At 45.1% G+C, this 20,180-nt stretch overlaps 1 protein-coding gene across 2 annotated transcripts in view; it reads left to right on the forward strand.

Moving 5' to 3' along the window:
• Nucleotides 1-7: 7 nt before the first annotated feature.
• Ifrd1 (Interferon-related developmental regulator 1) overlaps nucleotides 8-20,180 on the forward strand; it is a 38,428-nt gene continuing 18,255 nt past the window's right edge. Inside the window, exons 1-8 of one of the 2 annotated variants that reach the window (XM_084595525.1) lie at nucleotides 8-212; nucleotides 8,720-8,851; nucleotides 9,338-9,425; nucleotides 9,522-9,602; nucleotides 11,755-11,956; nucleotides 14,311-14,364; nucleotides 15,321-15,481; nucleotides 19,770-19,878. In XM_084595525.1, coding sequence (XP_084451651.1) covers nucleotides 182-212; nucleotides 8,720-8,851; nucleotides 9,338-9,425; nucleotides 9,522-9,602; nucleotides 11,755-11,956; nucleotides 14,311-14,364; nucleotides 15,321-15,481; nucleotides 19,770-19,878 — 858 coding nt within the window. In that variant the 5' untranslated portion in view covers nucleotides 8-181. The remainder of the gene's footprint in view (nucleotides 213-8,719; nucleotides 8,852-9,337; nucleotides 9,426-9,521; nucleotides 9,603-11,754; nucleotides 11,957-14,310; nucleotides 14,365-15,320; nucleotides 15,482-19,769; nucleotides 19,879-20,180) is intronic. The other variant, XM_084595530.1, reaches the window with a different exon arrangement.

Below are 20,180 nucleotides of genomic sequence, written 5' to 3' on the forward strand. Positions count from 1 at the left end.
TTTTGGACGTTCTCGGAATTTGTCACATCAGTCGTTCATCTCACCATGTGGATACAGCCTCTCGCATTTGTAAACAAATATTGCGTCTTTGAGAAAGGTTACATATTTAGATCGATATCTGTGTGTTGCCCTTCTTGATCAAGGAGCTTTCTAGGATTTTTAGGCTAGGCTATTGGACAGAATGCCGAAAGGAAAGAAGAAATCTAAGGGAGGTAAGTGGCGATCAAGCCTAATCTTAGTGCTAGTCACGCAGCTTTATGTCACGGTCAGGGTTTGACGACGCGCACTTAAATGTCAACACCGTCCTCGATCCATCGTTTGCTGGAATCGGACACTTGTTGAGCTAACCTACACTGGCGTATTCTACCCCAGAACAGAACTGTGCGTGCGGGTCGCCGTGGGTATCGGCCGACCTTGTAGCGGAGTTTGAATGAAAAGTGGCTCCCATATGTTGGCGAGTCTGACTCGACTTTCGGTTGTGGGGTTAAATTTTTGCTCGTATCTTAAGTACAGCGAAGGTTAGCAAGTTAGCCGAGCTCGGGCTGCGGACAGTGTGCAGAGTGACAACAGCTTCAACGTGCCGAAACGCATGTAGCTGTGCATTCAAGGTCGCTGAGCCACTTTCGCTCTTGCTGCCTGCCGTGCGAGCCTTTTCCCCGTGGAACTTGAAACCTGCCGTGGCGTCGGTCTCTGTTATATTTCAACACCTGCAGACATAGGTGTAGTGCTTCATTCTGCTCCCGAAGGCGACTGCTGAACGGAACAAGTTTTAGCCATTCATTAATCACTGACTCTGAGCAGAGATGCTGAGGATGTTTTTTCTTTTTCCTTTTTTTTTTAAAATAAATAGTCCACGAAGGCAGCTTAGAACCAGATATAATTTTCGAAGGTGGCGAGGCTCTCGCTACGAATCTGGGTATATTGACGTACGAGAGCGATGGCATTTTCCTTGACCCCTCCTTCCCCACGTTTTTTTTTTTTTTTTTTTTTTTAATTTATGCTATGTGAAGTACAGCAAAGCTGGAGTTTTTCACGCGCATCTGTTCTCACCTTAATATTCGTGCAAACCTTTTCTGCCAGAAGCTTATTATATTACCAGTGCATTATTCTGTGCCGTATAAAAGCTTTATCAGAATATCATCAAATTGGAGAACCTTTCTAAAAATTAATGTGAAATTTAAGGGGAGGTTATTGAGGCATAGTTCAATCTGTAACTGGGAATTCGGTTTCTTTTTTTAGTGGAGGCGATCTTGCAGATGCGACTTAAGTTTTGTTTTCTGACGTAAGCAATACAGAACTTCCTACACAAACAACTACAGTAGACACACTTTGTTGAGCCATTTTTCAAATGCACCATTTGAAGCAGCGTTCCTCTTTAGTCTTGTGTTGTGTAAATGTGCTGTGTTGTCAAACAGGACTTTGATCAACAAAAACTGCTTTGAATATGGCTAGGCATGCAGGTACCAGAGGTATCGTAAAAGTAATTGATAACTTCCTTAAGTTGTAGCTGGCTGTGGGGAATCGTTGCCTATGTGCAGCTTTCAATGCAGCATATAATTCAGATTCATTTGTAGTGTCAGAATTCCTGTTGTTTTAAAAGTACCTGAAGTACTGAGTAGCAAGGCCTTCTGAAAGTGATCAGCAGCAGCATTTATTGCAGTCTTACTGTGGGTGCCTGACATAACAGAATGGCATTTGTATGCTTTTGTTACTGGTTTATATTTTAATGCCACCGTGATTACTTGCTGGTTAGTGAGTGGGGAGGGTATGTAAAGAAAAAATAGTGATTGTGGGGGGGTCTTAAGGTAGGTTTCATGTGACATTGTGCACCACATATGGATAGCTTGATGATCATGATGATGTCGCATAGTGAGCATGAGCACTGGTTGGCAATAATTGGGTAGGGAAAAATGTCCTGCTTTTTTCATGTTTTCTGGAGCCAAAGAGGAGGTTCTCTGTTGTCAGTAACTATGTATAGCTTCAATGGTGCAACCAGGAGCTTCTGTAAGTCTTCTGTGATTGCAGCCACTTTGACATCTAGCCATTTATAATATAAGCTTCCCACTTATGCAGGGATGGCTGCAATAAAGTGTCAGGAATGAGGCACAAGTTGAGAAATATTCGGAAGTTCCACATATGGTGTCGCCGCCATGCGGATACTTCTGGAAACGCCCGAAGGGTGGTAGCGGCGGAGGACGCCCTGCTTGCAGAGGCGCCTCACGCCAAACATCTATGCTACTAGTCGCAACGCATACTGGTCTCGGCGTGCCGTTCTGTTTCGAGTGTTGTTTTTTGTCCACACATGCATGTAAAGCACACAATATAGGTTACACAGGAAATTCAGTCGCCGAGTTTCACATTTTTTTCGCGCAGCGCTCGAACCATGCAATGAAAGACGACGTGAACCTGCATACATGCATGCGTACATGAAACTGCATAGTAATCAATGTTTAAAGCAGCGTTGAGAAGGACGGGCACGAAGAATAAATGCGCTAGTGAGGTTACTAGAGCTGCTTGTTGTTTTTGTACCTTCAATCGTCACTGTTAGCCTGCGCTACTTCAGGCTTCCTGCGTAATAGAGGTTAGCTTCGAAAAGCTTGAGATCAAGGCTGTGACAGTTTTTGGTACGCATTTCGGCTGTGATTATTTTATATAGTGAATCATCGTGGAGCAGTTACCTCTAATGTACGTAAACTGTGAACTACCCTTCAACGTAACATATTCTTTTTTTTTACCGGCAACCGCTGCAGCAAAGACCGTACAGGTTCTTTGTAAGAAGTGAAATGCATGTTTTTCGTGTGATTCCTTGTGTCACTGCTTGCAGTCAGAAACTACCATATGTGCACTAAATTTGGAGTATGTACTGAATTTAGGACAACGTGCGGCGACATCCGTTGTAGTAACCAGGAAGTTGTAGTTATTCTCGTTTTAAAGCCGGAACCGCGGCGATTATCAAGCGACCACTGCTGAAAATTACTTTTGTCTGGGCTTGTTCACAATTTATGTCATTCAGAATCGATATCTACCACTGCTGCTCCAAAAGAAATTAGCATGGGCTGAAATGAACCTTGCAGACCATCATTGCCACTTTCCAGCACCATGATTATATGTATTTTGGTTGTCTAGGCAGCAAGGTGAAATCGGGTGAAAAGCGGGGCCAGAGAATAAGAACACATACACCTACAATGGCATGAAAGTTCACTCCATATTGAAATGAGTACCATGAGTAAGATAAAGCCATAGAATTTCTAGGTATACCTCTTGCTGTGAGCGCACGTCTGTATGTCGCCTTTCTTGCCAGGATTCAGAACCGCCTCAGTAGAAGTTGCAGCTGCCGCTACATCTTATTTTATTCACCTCATGAGTTTGGCTCTACGTGTTTGGCCAATGTTACTTTGCTGTCATCTGTGCAAAATGAACTGTAGCAGTGGCCTAGGGATTTGAGCATCTGTCCTGCATGCAGGAGGTGCAGGGTTCGATTCCCAGTGCCACCAGATATCTCCTGTAATTCAGTGGATAGAATTATTCTTCCTCTGGCCTAGTGCTCGGCTTATCTAGGGTGAAATGCTTGGGAAATGGGTCTCTGACCTCAACTTTCATAGACGAAAGTACCTTGTGCTATGGCACTCTTTGGACAAAGCTGCCCTTGTGTCATAAAAATTAATCATCATCATTAACTGTAGGAGCTGGGGCATAATGTTCCTTTCATTTTCAGGATGACTGTTTCCTTAAGCTGCTCATTCTATTAATGCTTTATTCATGGATAGGTCTATGGATTGTTAATGTGTGCAGGTTTTGGCAGGTTGTAAATACCAAATTCTCTCATTAAGGCTGCAAAAGATCTGTACCGATATCTCGCTGTGGTTTGCCTGTTTGTCTTGACCCACGAAAACCTTTAGACCTTTTGTGTTCTTTTAAGCAGCTGGCTTTTTGGCCAATGAGAGGGGCATGTATGGGTTGCATCATTGTCAACCTGTCTATACACTCTGCAGGCCAAAGCCCGCTCCCACATAACACCAGCTAACCCGGTCATGTGCCAGCTGCATCCGCGTTATCACTGCAAGCTTCCTAATCTCAGCCACCCACCTACCTTTATGCTGTCCCCTGCTGTGCTTGCCTTCTCTTGAAATCTAGCCTTAGTGACCATTGGTTATTCTCCTTTCACATTACATGCGCTGCCAATGCCCATTTGTGCATCTTGATTTCCACTAGAATGTCATTAACTAGCGTTTGTTCCCTGGCCTACACTGCTGGCTGCTTGTACTGTTACACCTGCCATTTTTGGTTCCATAGCTCTGTGTTGTCCTCAATTTAAGTGGAACCCGTTTCTTTAGCCATCATGTTCCTGCCCTATAGGCGAATCCTAGCAAGATACAGCTGTTATTATTTTTCCTCTTTAGGAATGCAGTAGAAGCTCTTTATAGTATACTCTGATATAGTAAAAACCTGTATGTATTAAAGTGAAACTCAAGTCTGAAATCTTCTCCTATAGACAACTGTACATTTTTTTTTTCCTTCATTGTAAAGACATTTTTGATAAAAATCAGTTATAATAAAGTGTGTCCGGCCACGGTGACATATTTCCCACAAAGTTACATTGCCAAACGCGCGCTACCGTCGGGAGGCAATTTTTCTTTTTGACAAAAACGAGTCTTTTTTTTTTTTATTGTATGGCTTTACCAGCATGCACACCAGCTCTCAGGAAAAGCCATCATTACATGGGCCTTTGAGCTGTGAGGGAAAGAATGCGCCGCATAGGAGAAAAAAGTAAAGCTGGCTGCGAACATGGAAAGATGGTGGCGCGGTTCGTTCAGAAAGAGAGCAGAGAGCAAAAAGTGCGGCACGAAATAGGGAAGGGAAGAAATGGCTGAACACTCGCAGTCCCATGGTAGAAGAAAATACTGCAAGAGACAGGACAAAGAAGTAGACAACACGAGCGCCGACTAGCATGTATTCAAAGTGTGAGCGTATGAATACACTGAGCGGCAGATGTGCAGGAAGGAAAAAGAAGGGCCACAGCGGCAACACGAAAAAATGCCATGCTCATCGTTAAGAGTTAAGATAGGCAAGCGCGTAGCGCGACAACGAAACAGAAGGTATGCTTGCGCATGAAGCCCCTTTGAAGCTCTTGTCATAGGATGAATGATATGCATAGATGGGCGAAACGACACTGTGGCATTTTTTACTTTATTTGTGGTTTCAAGGTTATAAGGCAGGTCATAGTGAAGGACATTGGATTAATGTTGACCGCTTGGGCTATGTAGCTTGCGCAAAGATTTCAGTACATATGAAAATGAATTGCATCCGTCAGCGCTGTCTAAAAAAAAATAAAAACTGCAAGCAGTTATCAGTCAGTGCAGCGTAAAACCCCAGAACGGATTTTTCTGAGTGCTGCCTTAATGACACTATATAAAATTCTTTAATTTGAGCTGAGGTAAATATTATGAAAAAAAGCCTAGACATTTTAACGGCAATGAAAGAATGAAAACAGTACACAGCAGGGAGCAGTTATAGAGTGCATCACAGTTTGTTTCATCGTTGTCTCTCTATGGCACAGTCAGTTTTCATTAGCGAAGACTGTATCTGGAATTTTCTGTGAGGTGGCTTCTGAAAGCTTTCGAAAGGAAGATACAAATAAGAGTTTTCTAGCATTAGTGTCTCCTCGGTGCTGATTTAGTGCCAGATTGCCGTCAAAGTTTTAATCCTTTTTCTGTTTCCCGTTTGCTGTGCAGGTCTCCTTATGGCTAGTTCGCTTTTGTTCCTTATTATTATTATTATTTTTATTATTTCATGTTTGTTGCCTTTGCCATTTAACTTTTCCCCCATTCCTTTTCACCTAACACTACCCTCCCATACTATGAAAGCATGTCTTTTACCTTTTTGCCAACTTTGCAGCAATTTTTATTCCAACCCATTATACCAAAGTACCTACAGTTTTTTTTTTTTTTTTTTCTGGGTGATAGGCTTCTTCTCCCTTTCTTTGCTGTTCATAATCTGCTAAACTATCTGTTTCTGCTGCTAATGCCCATCTATTTTTTGCGGAGTACTTTGAGGTTGCACTTTTGGGCTGGGGTTTCTTGCTTCAGAAGCACTCATTTTTCATTGACCTTGTATTAAAAGGGCAGAACACTGGCCAAAATATGTAATGAGATTATTTTGAAAAGAAGATCTATAGCATGGATCGAGCGTTACGATATCAAAGAGGCTTTAAATTCTAATTTGCCATTTAAAATCGCATAAAGCAACTGAGGCGACATCTTGCCGAGAAACGCTATTACTATCACTGTAATACCCCACGTGAATACATCTCAACAAAATGTCACTGATTTGTCACAAGTGCACACTGTTCTTTGTTGTTTTAGGAGTGTTTGTCATATAATATATTACGCTCTCTCCAGTGCGCCCTTAAATAAATATCGCCCCTCTTTGTGCATCGCGATTTGCATGCTGTCAGCTTTTGTCAATTGGTGGCACCACAGTGTTTTGAATTGTTTAGATGAAGGGGTGATAGGGTCCACGAAAGCTTTCACCAATGAGCTTTCACCAATGAGACGTACGTTACTGTGCCATAACAGCCTTGAGTGTGGAAACTGAAATGGAAGCTACTGTTCTGTAAAAAAATGTGTGCCTGCTATCCGACAAGTAAAATTTATATTTGTTTTCTGCACGTCGTTCTTGTCGACTATCAGTCGTCAGTGCGGTCGCTGCTTATGGTTTCCATCATCAGGCTACATAAAAATGGGTGCATGCATTGATTAAAAAATTCTTGGTAAAAATTTTTGACAGCGTTTCTACCAAAACTGGTATGGAATCAAACACTATATACAGCAATCTTTCCACTGTGCCGAAAAAAATTCAATGCCTAAATTCCAGTGTTCTGTCCCTTCGAAAATGTTTGTATTGCAACCGATGCACTGTATAGATAGCCAATCTTGTTGATTGTACATTAACAAGCAGGGTCTTTAATATTGTTATGGGAAATATTCACAGTACGGCAGTTGTCCACACCACTGAGGATGATCACAGCACAGCACTCGTCTGCGTCTTCTTCTTCTGGGAGTCTGTTGCACTTCTTTTTCATCTGCACGGCCAGCGAATACCGCTCAGTAACACTACCCCCCCTCGGGAAAAGCACAGGCCTGGTGCGTTCTACGTTTGTGAAACAGAACGTGCATAATAGGGCTTCAGGCGGGACACATGCACTACTTCAGAGGATGGCGCTCTGGACGAGGATTTTGGAGGCACAGATTCAACTTCGTACGTGACGTCTGTCACGGGGCGCAAAACTCGGTAAGGGCCTGTGTAGCGGGGCATTTAACGAGGGCAGAGTGGGCTGTTAAAAAGTCAATGCCAAGGATAACGTCGTGGGTGCATTCTTGGAGGACGGTGAACAACACTGAAGCATGACGACCACCAATGGTAACCCGCGCTGTGCACATGCCAACCACGGCAGCAGGGCTTCCATTGGCGACGCGAACTGTGGGCGAGACGGCTGGAGTAAAGACTTTTTTGAGGCGACGGCGAAATGAGGAGCTGAGAACGGACAGTTGTGCGCCGGTATCAATGAGAGCAGAAACGGGAACACCATCCACAAGGACGTCGATGCGATTATTTTGTAGGGCAGGGGTCAGCAGAGGTTTTTCAGTCCGGGTCACAAATGCAGCGTCACCTCCGGGAGCTGCATTAGCTAGTTTTCTGGTATGTGGCTGGAATAGGACGGGGGCAAACGGCGGCGAGGAAGAGGAGAACGCGAGCGTCGTGTCTGCGGGGGATGGACCATGACGACAGCAGGTGCGGCGGCACTAGATGTAGCGGCGTCAGTAGTCATAGTGGTGGTAATGATGCGTCGGCCGCTGCGGAGATCCAGCTTGTGACGAGGACCGAAAGATTCACCTCCACCAAGAGATGTTACGGGAAATATTCACAGTACGGCAGTTGTCCACACCACTGAGGATGATCACAGCACAGCACTCGCACAGCACAGCACTCGTCTGCGTCTTCTTCTTCTGGGAGTCTATCAACAATATGGTTGATAGTGAAGGGGCACTTTTTACTTCGCCTTAAATCACTGTGCTTGATACCCACTTTGTCCTTTGCATAACTTAGAGGAAACGCCTCCATCCAAAGTAACATATAGCTCAGTTTTGTTTCTTCTATGCTTCTTCCTAACTTACTGATTTGTAGTTTCACTGTATAACTTGCATAGGCAATGAGCATTCTCTAGAGGCACTGTGATTGCTTAGCAAATCAATGCCATCAAGCGGATAGTACTAGTGAGGGTATTGTAGGATCACTCGTGACGCAGCCTGCATAGCAGACTAGGATGCATAGTACGAGGTGGAAGGCATCCCAAGAGAAAGCTTGCGAATAAATAAATGTTTTGACAGAATGGAAGGGCCTAGAGAGGAAATTTAAATTGAGTTGCACCTTCTTAAAGCAGAAAAGGAAGGAGGCGATGCTGTCTGGCGCCTCGTGCGATTGCGGCAAAATGCACGCCCTCGACTATTAACTCTCGGCCATGCTTCCAGCTTTTCTTCTGTCCTCAATGGCCTGCTGGAAGCCAGGCTTAGGGCAGAAATGAGGCATTGGTACACGTCCGCATGCCTTGCTTCAGCAGCAACCGCGTTACAGCGCTCCTAACATTGGTGCCCCTGACGACATTGAAGTGCGGAGGGACCATTTTCGGCGAGGGAAACATGCCTTGCTCTTTTTGTTGCAGGTGGCACCTTTCGAGGCTCATCCAGGCTTGAGGCCAGCCTGGCACCATCGAGCAGTGATGATGAGTCCAATGCCGACACTGCCAGTGTGCTCAGCTGTGCATCAGAGTCCCGGTGCGGCAGTGATGGCACTGGTAATTTGGGCCAAATTCATTTCACAGCTTTGGCAAGGCGGAGCCATTTTTCATTCTACATTGCTATCATGCTGCTGCTTGACTAGCAGCCGTGCTCTGCAGTTTTCGTAGTGTGGAGAATCCAACCTCACTTGCACTATTCTTTTGCGGCATCTAGAATCAGAATGGAGCTAAAACTTCGGAAACGGTCTCATTTATTCTATAGTAACGTTGCCCAAGTTGCCGTTACTTCACTGGCTAAAATAGAATGTACTGTTCTTGCATGTGTTATTGATGGAACTCCTTGTTGTGAGTTAGAGCTATATCAAAATATTTTGATTCTTTTTGCTATAGCGATGTGTCGCTTATTTTGGCCAAACTGCTCTTCACTACTTAATATGGTGATCTTCATTTGTCCTTGCTTGATGTGATATCACTGCATATTGTGGCTACAACTTCTCACTCTCCCTTCCTTTTTAACACCTACACACCTTTCTTTCGTCCTAGTTGGTGATGGAGACGTGGAAGAAGCTGTGCTTCATGACGATTTTGAAGACAAACTAAAGGAAGCCATTGAAGGAACATCTCAGAAAAGGTGCGTTTTGCATTCCTGGGATCACGGATGTTTCACACGAGACCTGTTCATTCGCTGAGCATTCTTGTTTTTCTTTTGCTGGTTTCATTATTGCAGTGCCAAAGGACGCCTCTCATGTCTGGAAGCCATTCGCAAGGCTCTGTCCAACAGATATCTGTATGACTTTCTCATTGACAGGTAAAGTCCCTTTTTGAGCATTTGCTTTGATATTAATCAATCATATCGAATCGTTTAGTGAAAACATTGAGAAAGCTAATTTCAGCCTGCGCACTTTCAGCATGCACCATTCGAGTTATCTTATGTTAATCAACAACAGTGGCAGTAGGAATGAAAGAAAATGCCTTTATTACTGCTGCATTTCAACTGCATTGTGCGCGTGTGCCGTATTTTATCTTTCTTTTTTATGAGTAACTAAAGGTCTTGCTTGTGAACTAATGCCTTAATTGCAAATGTGCTTTAACTTGACGTTTAACTCCTCTTGAGGCCTGGTTGAAATTCTTGAAACGCTTCTCGGGGGCTTCTTCATACGAGGTATGTTCGAGAAATTGCACTTCACACAAGGAAGCATGAATGGCGTATGCGGAAGGGATTAAGGCTAAAATTTGGTCCATAAACCACATGTTGCTACTGCTTCCTGTAACATGCTCACTTTTTCATGTCTAGCCACAATTAACCTTCACAATCCTAGAGCCTAAGAAAACATGTTTTATGGACGGCATGAAGGAAGCAGTAATGAAAAAAGGCTGGCAGTACTTTTGCATCTGGCACTGGTTGCTGTCAGTGATGTAACGTCGGACGTGATGCAGGGCTTTGGGAAGTGGCGGAGAACTTGGTTACCGTATTTACTCGAATATAACGCGAGTTTCATGATTTTTGGCTCTCAAAGTTTATTCTCGCGTTATAATCGAATTCTGCGATTCGATTAATCTAAAGCAGAGCCGGAAGCAGCCATATTTAATCTGCCACCACCCAGCTTCAGTTTCCGCAGTTTTACTATGTTATGTTGCAACATGGGTACCAGGGAAGCCAGATCAGCCAAATCCCAATCCATCAAGTCAACACGTTCAGCTTTTTGCTCGTGGGCTAAAATCGCGTTGTCCCCTTGATCACGAGCTTGTCGCATCTTTCGCAACGGATTAGCCCGGTTACCTCTGTTCTTATCGCATTTCGCACGATGGCAACGCGCCGTGCACGGTACGACGCTCGCCTCAAAAAAGATATTCTGATAGCAGAAGAAATCTGAAATTCTGCGGCAGCTCAATGGCTAGACGCTACTAATTTTCCTTACATGGGTGGCGTATGCAGCGAGAGGTGATTTTTTTTAACTGTGAGCCCGGCCGTAAAGGCTTCTGAATCGTCTGGGAGGACGACAGTGAAAAGGAAGACTGTTTCCGAGAGCTCGGCCTCCGACGACGACGATGTATGAGCGTTCTTTATTTGACTCCAATGGCCATAGTGCCTATTAAAGGTACTTTTTCAAGCACTTATCTCGCTTTACACTCTGGGTTTTATTTTTTTTCATTCGACAATATGCAAAGTTGCCTTTCGCGTTACATACGAGTAAATACGGTACTTTTATTCAGGACTTGAGTGAAATATCAGTAGAGGAGTCCTCCGCGTAACATTGATGCTACCTGGAGGTTCTCGGGGAAACCATTTGAGACTCTTCTACAACAAGGAACAGCTTGTTCTTGAAATGCGAAGCAGGCCTCGAGGACCACTTGAAGTAAAAGTGTGAGTCCAGGCATGTTCATGAACTTGGCAGTAAATCATCCCTATTGCATGTAGCAAGAGCTTCGTATATGCATGTAGAAGCATCATGCAGCAATTTTGGAGGGAAATGGGATTCCAGTAAGAACCTGTAGACCATCATTAGTGCTAGCTTTACATGGTAAATTTATCAGCTAAAGTAAATGTTTTAATAAAACGTTAGAGCGTGGGGGTATTGTGGGGTTTGGAGCCCCATAGCTGCAGTTTGAGCATAATGGGCATTGTAGTGAAGGGCTTAGGATTAATCATGGGCGTCTGGAGTTCTTTAACAAGCCCTGTCCTCAGATGGCAGATGGCTGTTTTTGCATTTCGCCTCCGTCAACATGCATCGCACTGTGGCAAGTGTAAGCTTAGCAGCAAAGTGCTGTAGCCATTTAGGTGCCATGGCAGGGAATGACAGTGTCCCTTTGGCATCAAAGAACTGCAAGATTTTTTTTTGTTCTGTGTGTGAAACAGATTGGTGTCATGAATTCAATGACCTCTCACTCGACCATGTGCATTCCTTGGCATCCTGAACGTAGTACAGGGGTCAATATAACTGCTTTTGCCTTTGGTGCAGGCCGACGACCGTGTGCGACTTTGTGGAGCGTGGCCTACGCAAGGGTCGGGGTGAGGAGCAGGGCGTGTCGGCGACGCTGGCGGCACTGGCTTGTGTCCATTATGGGGCAGGCGAGGAGTCGGCCGGGCTTTTTCAGACCTTGCGACAGCCACTGACCACTCTGCTCCTGGACGCAGCACAGCCGCCGTCTGTGCGGGCAAAGGTATGCACTAGAGTCCAGGTTGGGCATTCCTAGCTGTTTTGTTGTATAATGTCTGTTGAATAAGTTACAAAAGTAACTTAGCATGATATACAGGTTCTTAAAGTAGTGACCGCTCGATCTGGAGTGCTTCAAACTGTCGGAATATCCACTAAGATTTTATGTAAAAGTATAGTGGTGCCCACATTTATGCAAGAACATTTAGTATACACTGAACTGCACTCCAAGTGACGCTTCTCCTGTGCGGTCTTCTGTGCGGTCTTCGGCACTTGGTGGCAGCACTAGCGTTGCGAAAACGTACTACAGGGTAAATGTGGGGTGTGCTTGGGAGTGCCTGTGGTCTGACATGCTTATTTTAAAAATGACATGACTGTCACGCAGTGAAGCCAACCTCGCTGACCGAAGGCTTGTGTGCTCTCTCAAGGCTGCTCCACTGTTCAAGGGGATGCAGAAACCCTAATTTTAATTAAGTCATTGCTGGAAGTAGGGAGACTTCATAGCTTGGGACTTTATTCGTGCAATCACACTATATCTGTAGCAAAAAGGGACGTTGATAGGGGAGCAAATAAGTGTTTCAGTCACCAATTCGGATTTTGCCTGTCTTGGTAAAAATCTTGTATAATCCAGGGGCCAGATCCAGCGACGGTTCCGTTCGGGAACTGGTTCCTTTTGCCGCTCCTAATTGGTTGCTGCGTCACGTCCGGTGTGACCCCCCAAACTTCCGGAGACGGCTCCGCGTTTTTCGCCTACGTCACGGGGCGGGGCCACCGCTCCGAAAGGAGCCATTTTGCCGGCCGGCGCAGGAACCGCGGCGAGTTGGTCTGCTTCGAGATGGAACCGCTCTGTGCTCACTGTGGCGCCTCATGGCCGAAGTCGAGCGACGCCGCGCGCCGCGCAGCTGCTTGAGTATGGCCATGGTATTTTTTTTTTTTTTTTTTGGCAGCGCTTTTGCGGTTTTAGTAAACTGACGCAGTAAAAGAAAAATGAGACGATGCCTTCTACATGTCTCTGGAGGTTTTGCGGCAACACTGGCTAAGGCTCTGTGCCGATCGCGAAGCGAAGTGGGGACGAAGGGGCGCATGCCGGGCTGCCGTCAGAAGCAAAGGTGCTCTATGCGCTTCGATCGCTACTTTGCGATTGGGAGCTCTCGGTCAACAGCAGTGCGACCATTTGAATCCGGCAGTCGTAGAGACAAATAATTCGCGTCCGTAAGTGTGCAGGATGAGTTTTTGCCTCTTCCTACATCAGCGGAAGGGGAGCAGACGGTGGCTGACTGGATCGAGTGCGGTCGGATTCCATATGTCATTGGCTGCGTCCTACATTGACAGCTATTCACGGAAAGTTCGCGCATACTCACGATGCTTGAGCGGCCGATAAGGCTACGGACGCTGCCCCGCTACATTGGCAGGCGCGGACGCGCCGGCACGGTGCCGGTATCAAGCAGCTCGTCCATACTTGCAACGGCGGCAGCAACTCCTCCGTCATAGAGCTAGCGTGATTCGGACTGCATACTACGGGCGTTGTAGACCTCGTTCTTAGGATATTTGCCATTCTGTGCGAAAGACAGAACTTACAAAAACTTCACAGCGAGCGAGGAAGCAGACGACGCCGCCGCGCACGCGACACCATCTAGCGGCGAAAAAGGTACTCATGAGCCAAGAAAATTGCGTGGCAGTTGTTAACACGAAGCTTCTAAGAATATTTCAGTCTATTATTCACTATTTTGCATTACTGTGTAATTATTAGATTTAGTTCATGCTTAACACCACTTTGGCACAAGTATTTGGTACCAGAAAAAGCCACATGCTCGTGGTGGACACGCCTACGATCTGTCGCCATCGCTGATTGGCTGCTGTCTTTCCCGTCCTCACTGTGAGGTGGCGCCCGCTGTCTTGCTGACGTCAAATTGACGTCATCTTGAAAGAGAACGGTTCACGAAAGGAACCTCCGCTGGATATGGCCCCAGTTTCTTTTCTTTTTTTTTTTTTTTTTTCTTTTTTCTTCATAGAACAGACTGGTGGTAGTGGCAAGGTTGTAAGCGCTTGGTTTGAAACTCATTTATAACAAGGAAACTAAGAATAAATTTAGGACAAGATAAAGTAGAAATTTTTGCTGTTAACATTTTAAGATTACAAAATGAGTTCTTGTTTTAGCAGTATATTTCAATGTTGTTACTAATGCTAGTTATGTGATATATGACACTATAAGGAAAAAATTTTGTGGCTACTGAGAGTTCATGATTGCTATTTTGGTTCATGATTGCTATTTTGGTTGCCCTTCTGATTGCTATTAAGCAGTGCAGTGACTGGTAGTGTGACAGTATTTCTTTCCTTTTCTACCGCCCTCCTTCCTTGCAGTGTGCAACAGCCATTGGCCTATGCTGCTTTGTGGCCGAGTCAGACAACTATCCAGTGAGTGAGCTTTTATCGTTTATTTGTCATGTTTGCTTAGTGGAGCAGCGAATGTCGTAAAGCTAAAAGTGCATTCTTTTCGGGCCTTTGTTTGTGTGCACGTATCCGTGCGATGTGATTTGTTTTATGATAGGACTATCTTGGAGTTAAAACTGAAAATGTGGCATGATTTTTTTTTTTTTCATCCCATCCATTCAGACATAGTAATTAATGCATGCAATTACTTCTTGGTTCAGAAAACTTCTGAAAGCCTTTTGGCAATTGTCAGTGCTGTTTGCTTATTGCGCATGTTAAACAATGAGCAGGCATTGGATACAGTGTCATGTTACATCGCACTCTGGTCACCAACCACATTTGCTAATTTACACAGGAATATTAAGATGCTTCAGTAGCTCGAGATAATCACCAGAGGCGAGCATCATTTCCTCTCATCAAGTGTCCCGCTAATTCTGGGAAGAGGCATTCACTGAAGTTAAATATTTGCTGTTGGGGATCATTCAGAAGTATAGTGTCAGGTGGTGCGAAGCCATGTATGGAGTGCTTCGACCGGTGCTGCGCTAACTAGCTGTGGGAAGTAGCAGCTCCCAAGTTGGTGGCTCTTGCTAACTCAGGCCTCATGACATCGGACAGCCCGACGACCAGCCAATGTTCAGCCTTGTCGCCTGCCAACTGCCATCTGCTGTTGCATTAAAAACTTTTGCTTTGTGGCGTTTCTTTTGTTTGTTTGTGTGTTTGCTGCGCATCGGTAGCACAACCCTGTGTAGAATCTTTTGAGTGGGAGAGGAACGGGCTCGTGCTTCGAGGGGAATGTGCGAAATATGAGCCCTGGCAAAGAGGCAAGCATGAATAATTCCGTCCAGCACGTGTTATGGTTGCAATTCGTTACTCGCACGGTCAAATATGGCAAGGGTTGTACACCCTGATACCCGAGCTGACACTCACCTTGGCGCATGCAGGTGGTGCAGAGCTGCATGGAATCCCTGTGGCAGGCATTGTCGGGCGCCAAGCCGTCAACTGGCAACACACCGGCCAGCGTGTTGCACGGCGCCTCCCTCCTGGCCTGGGGCCTGTTGCTCACCATTGCACCTGTGGACAGACTGCTGGCACTGGCCAAAAGGTGATGGTTTCCTCCCTTGTTTTCCCATTTTTGTTGTTTATTGCGTAGAAAGGGCTAAAAGAGATTGGTTTCTCGTGAAGTTTTCAGTAGTGAATTTGAAGGACTCTGAAAGGGCGAAGCTGTTAAAGCTTCTCTAGCCTTCTGCCTCTAGAAGCTGTGCTAAAGAAGCCATGGGTTGGTTCGATGATGAATGCAGTGGATGCATCTATCATCCACTTGTGTCAAGTGTACTGTGCCTTCTGTACAGTGTAATACACTTATACCGATACCAGATGTAACGATACATCTCTTATAAAGATCAGATTCTAGGGATTTGCCAGTTTTCCCGTAGCCTCTAGGTAAAAATAAATTTATATAAAGAGCGGATATCAATGCCATGTCAGACACAACAATAGGTTTCTGGCTATCATCATCACATTCGCTGCCTGTCGCCACACAAAGAGTGCAGCCTTAACGTAATCGCCATCGCTTGATTGTGCATCCGTGGAAGGTGGTGGCAACAAGGCCCCACCTTACGTGCTACTAGAAGCTATGCTCTCAGCTATTGTCAAGCTTCAGCTACCGCTCAAGCGAGCACGAATTTCTGACTTCTAAGCTTGCTTAAGTCATTTTATGGCTATTTATATATCCTGTAATTAAGTGTTTAAACCAATTTACCTATTTCTAGTATGTAGGCAAGGCTAAATGCATGGGAAAATATGTGGGTGTATTTCTTTTTTTCACCGGCCCAGATATAACGGTATTGGTTATAACTGATATTTTCAGACTTAAAACCGGAAGATATCAGTTAAAACCAGTATCGCTGTATCTGGATTTAGTGCAGTCCACTTGTAACTATATTGAGAAAACTGTTTTCTCAATATAGTTATAAGTGGACTGCACTAAATCCCCGTTCTTGCTGGCACACTCGTAAATGAGAACTGATGTCTTGTAATCGACAGCGGTTGAGACAAAATGAGGGATGGAAGTTTTTTAGGCCTGAAGCAGCAAATAATCTGGAAACTGTATGTAATCAAAGGGAATAAGGAATAAGTTAGGAAGAGCGTTCTTATGGTTCAGTTTTCACAAGACTGGATTAGAATTTGATAACTATGCTGCAGATCTGTTTCTTTGTTGTTTTCTTTTTGTTTTTAATTCCTTAAGCTATAAAAATGATGCAAAGCTTCCGCTAATGTGAGAACTATCGTTGCGCTAGGTAGCTAAGCCTCGGAGCAACACCTGTGAGGGTATTGATAAGGGCATTGATTTGATGGCATTGCACCTGCCTTCGGAGTGTGCAGGGGTGGAAGCGTTGCTCCATTTGCTCCATTCTGCTCCAAACTGCATTTCCTGTCCCATCCTGCTCCAAAGCGCAATATTGCTCCAAAACTGCTCCAAACCAGGTGCCTTAGTTTACTGACATCAAATTTAGCGGTAGGCTGGTTTTTGCTGCACAGTGAACCATTGTACTGCCTGCAATGAATGTGATCCAATCTTGTTAACCTGCTGTAGTATTGTAGTAAACTGTAACCATGAGAAGCACAGCAGACTGATAGCATGGTTTGAGTTGGGCATCGTTGATTTGGGAGTTTCCATAGTTCAGGGGTGGAAGCGCTGCTCCAATTGCTCCATTCTGCTCCAAACTGGCTGCCTTGATTTTCTGCCATCAAATTGAACAGAACTCTGGAATAATGTCACAGTGCTAGGGGCAAAAATATAATGCATCTTGCACTGGGCTTAATACAAATGAAATTTTTGTAAGGGAAGGAAGCATGGAGCATAATAAATATTTGTTCGCAAGCAATTTTTGTATGAGCCACAGGTGATTGGAGATAGTTAATTGCGAAAAAAATGCACTATGCATGTGACGTAGCACCTCCTTCCAGCCTTTTGAATCGCCAGTGGAGAGAGTAGCGAGAGTAGCAACCGAAGCAGATAGCGTAAACTACCGCGAGCTGTTGGGAAACTTGTCCGGCTGCAAAAATACACAAGTCTTTGTAGTGCTTTTACTATGAAAACAAGCCAGTACTTCAACATCGAGCTCCTTTGTCCCTGAGAAGCATGTCAGGCCTACGTCAGACAAAATCATACTTGAAGCTTTATGGGTTGGAACGCCAAAGCTGTCAGTCACTAGGAAGCTTCGCAAGAGCGTTGGAAGGGAATATGGCCTACTGCCAAGATATAAAAATGAGCCCCAGCATTGCTCAAGTAAAGACTGATAAACTGTTGGCAGGAGACAGTGAAGTAAAGCTGAATGTTGGTATACCCGTCAATACCATTTGTTTATGTCCTAAAGTTGCTCCAAAATGCTCGAGCCACTTCCACCCCTGCAGACCTCCATGTTTACAAACAAACAAGGCGATTGAAATGGTGCTGCAGTCATCTGCGATCCCACGGTAGACAAAAAGTATGGGAGTGGCACTGGCACCAAGCTTACCAAGTCGCGTTATTGTGGTCTGAAGGCGCCTTTTTGGCAGACCAAATAACCAATTCTCAAGAATTTATCAGATAAGGCCAGACATACAGTGAAACCTCGTTATAAGGAACAGTTAAAAAATCGGAAAATAGTTCGCTCTATCCATAATTCGTGATATAAAATTTTGTAGAAAATCCATGCAAGAGCAGCAAAATTCAATCTGAGAAGGCACAGCAACTCGGAGGGTGCCTTCTTGGGTCACGTCCGTTTATTTACGCGCAAAGAACTGCGTTATCGCGGCCTGCTTTTTTGTGTTGATCGCGTTCCGTATCACGCCCTGTTCCACAGTTTGCAAACGCTCAACAAGGGCAAACCCACTGCTCTCAATAGCACTGTAGTGGCGGCGCAGTAAATCCAATGCAGCAAGCGCTTCTTGTGAAGTCGGAATGTTCTCATCATTTGCACGATCAGCCTGAGCTTCGTCTGCGGGATGTTCAGAAACTTCCACAGCGATTTCGGCGTCCGTCAGTACAGCCATGGTCGCTGCGATGTCGACGCCGCCTACAAAGTCCTCTACAGTCATTGTTGCGGGCATGTCACCTCATGTCAGAAGCTCGTGGAGCTCTGCTTCTGCTTTGTCCCCATCGTCACTTGATGCGCGGGCCTCTGCTGGAACAAAAGCTACATGCCCAAAGCAGTTGGCAATCGTTTCGCCTTTCACGCTGTCCTATGCCGCTTTAATGCTCCCAGCAAGTCGATCTTCAAGTCCTGCTTCTTAAGAAGCTTCACGAGAAGAGTGTCAATCAGTCTCCTCTTGTAAACTGCCTTTATCTTGAGTTTGGTCTTTAACGTCAGTTCTGCTCTTTTTTTCACGTTCACCGCCATCACAGCACAACGCACACTCGCGCACCACACTCGACACGACGACCGACGCAGCCTCCGTCGAACGCTACGATGGCCACGCCGCTGCTAACACTAAAACCAAAAAACGCGAGTGGTGAAAAAACCAAAAGAGCAAGTTGTTTCCTTCCTCCATCCAAAAAAGCAAAAAACATTCGATCGTGCCGCTGCCGCCGCTACTGAAGCGACGCTGTCGGCGATTGTGAGATGCAAACGATTTCTTATGGCTTCCGAGATCACCTCCGTGCGCACAAACAGGCGCGCGGGGGTAATCTCGGAGGCCATAGATTTCTTCGGCTGTCAACTCCCAATGCCGTCGTGGCATCTGTGGCGCTGTCAGCGCCTGCAAGGTAATCCTGAACGTTTGCTGCGCCGCATAACACACATGTAGTGCAACGAAGCCTGCCTCCTGCTATTAAAGTGAGATAGTGCTTGGCGTCGCAAAGTTCGTAATATCCATTTTATGCCGAACCGCGTTCGCTATGGGAAGTTAAAAATACATGTGTTTGACAAAAATGTTTCGGAAGAGTTCGCTGTATTCAATAGTTCGTTATATGTGTGTTCGTTATATTGAGTTTTGACTGTAGTCTGTTTGGAATCATTGTTCAGGTCAGCTGTTATTTTAGACGTTTATACATGTCTTGGCGACTTGTGTTGTCAGGCGTGCGTGCATAATTTGCAAAGCATTGAATGTGGAATAAAAAATATAAAATTTGTTTGTCTTTGTACTTCAGGAATATAATATTGCAAATAATCAAGGCATTTAACCTTATATACATGCTCCAAAACATAACTCGAGTGCTTCAAAACTTGTTTTATTGCTCCAAAATGCTAGTGCCTGCTTCCTCTCCTGAGTGTATTAAAACGTCGCTTTTTCTTTTCCTCTCTCTCTCTCTCTCCCTTCCAGTCTGTTCCCTCCTTGTTTCTCCTTTGTGTGTGTGTGTGTTTCTCTGAAGGAGATTCTCATTGGAATTGCATTTGAACTCTGTGCAGTAGCATTGGGCGCCTTCAGGAGCTATTGGAGAGCCCTGACCTGGACCTGCGCATTGCTGCTGGAGAAGTTATTGCCATCATATATGAAGTAGCAAGAGACTATGACGATGTGCGTTTGTTTTTCTTCATGAGCACGGAGTATTATTCATTTGTTGCCTAGCAGTGTCGGCTGCTTTGTGTGAAAGGGCCTCTCCCAGCAAGTGTGAAGGGCCGCGGGAAAATGGCTGCATTAGTAATGCGTCAACCGATTTGCTGAGCTTTCTTTATTTATTTAGAGCGGCACTTGAAGTCAACCATGCTTGAAGTTGAGCACAGGGTGCTTTGAACCTCTTTGTTGTCAGTGTGCGCTCACTCTCCCGTCAGTCCTCAGTGAAGTTTTCCCTCTTGCATAGCTCATTGCTTCTTTTTGCT

Source organism: Amblyomma maculatum, chromosome 1 (assembly GCF_055883805.1).
Source record: "Amblyomma maculatum isolate TAMU_Amacu chromosome 1, ASM5588380v1, whole genome shotgun sequence".
Classification (NCBI taxonomy): Eukaryota; Metazoa; Arthropoda; class Arachnida; order Ixodida; family Ixodidae; genus Amblyomma; species Amblyomma maculatum.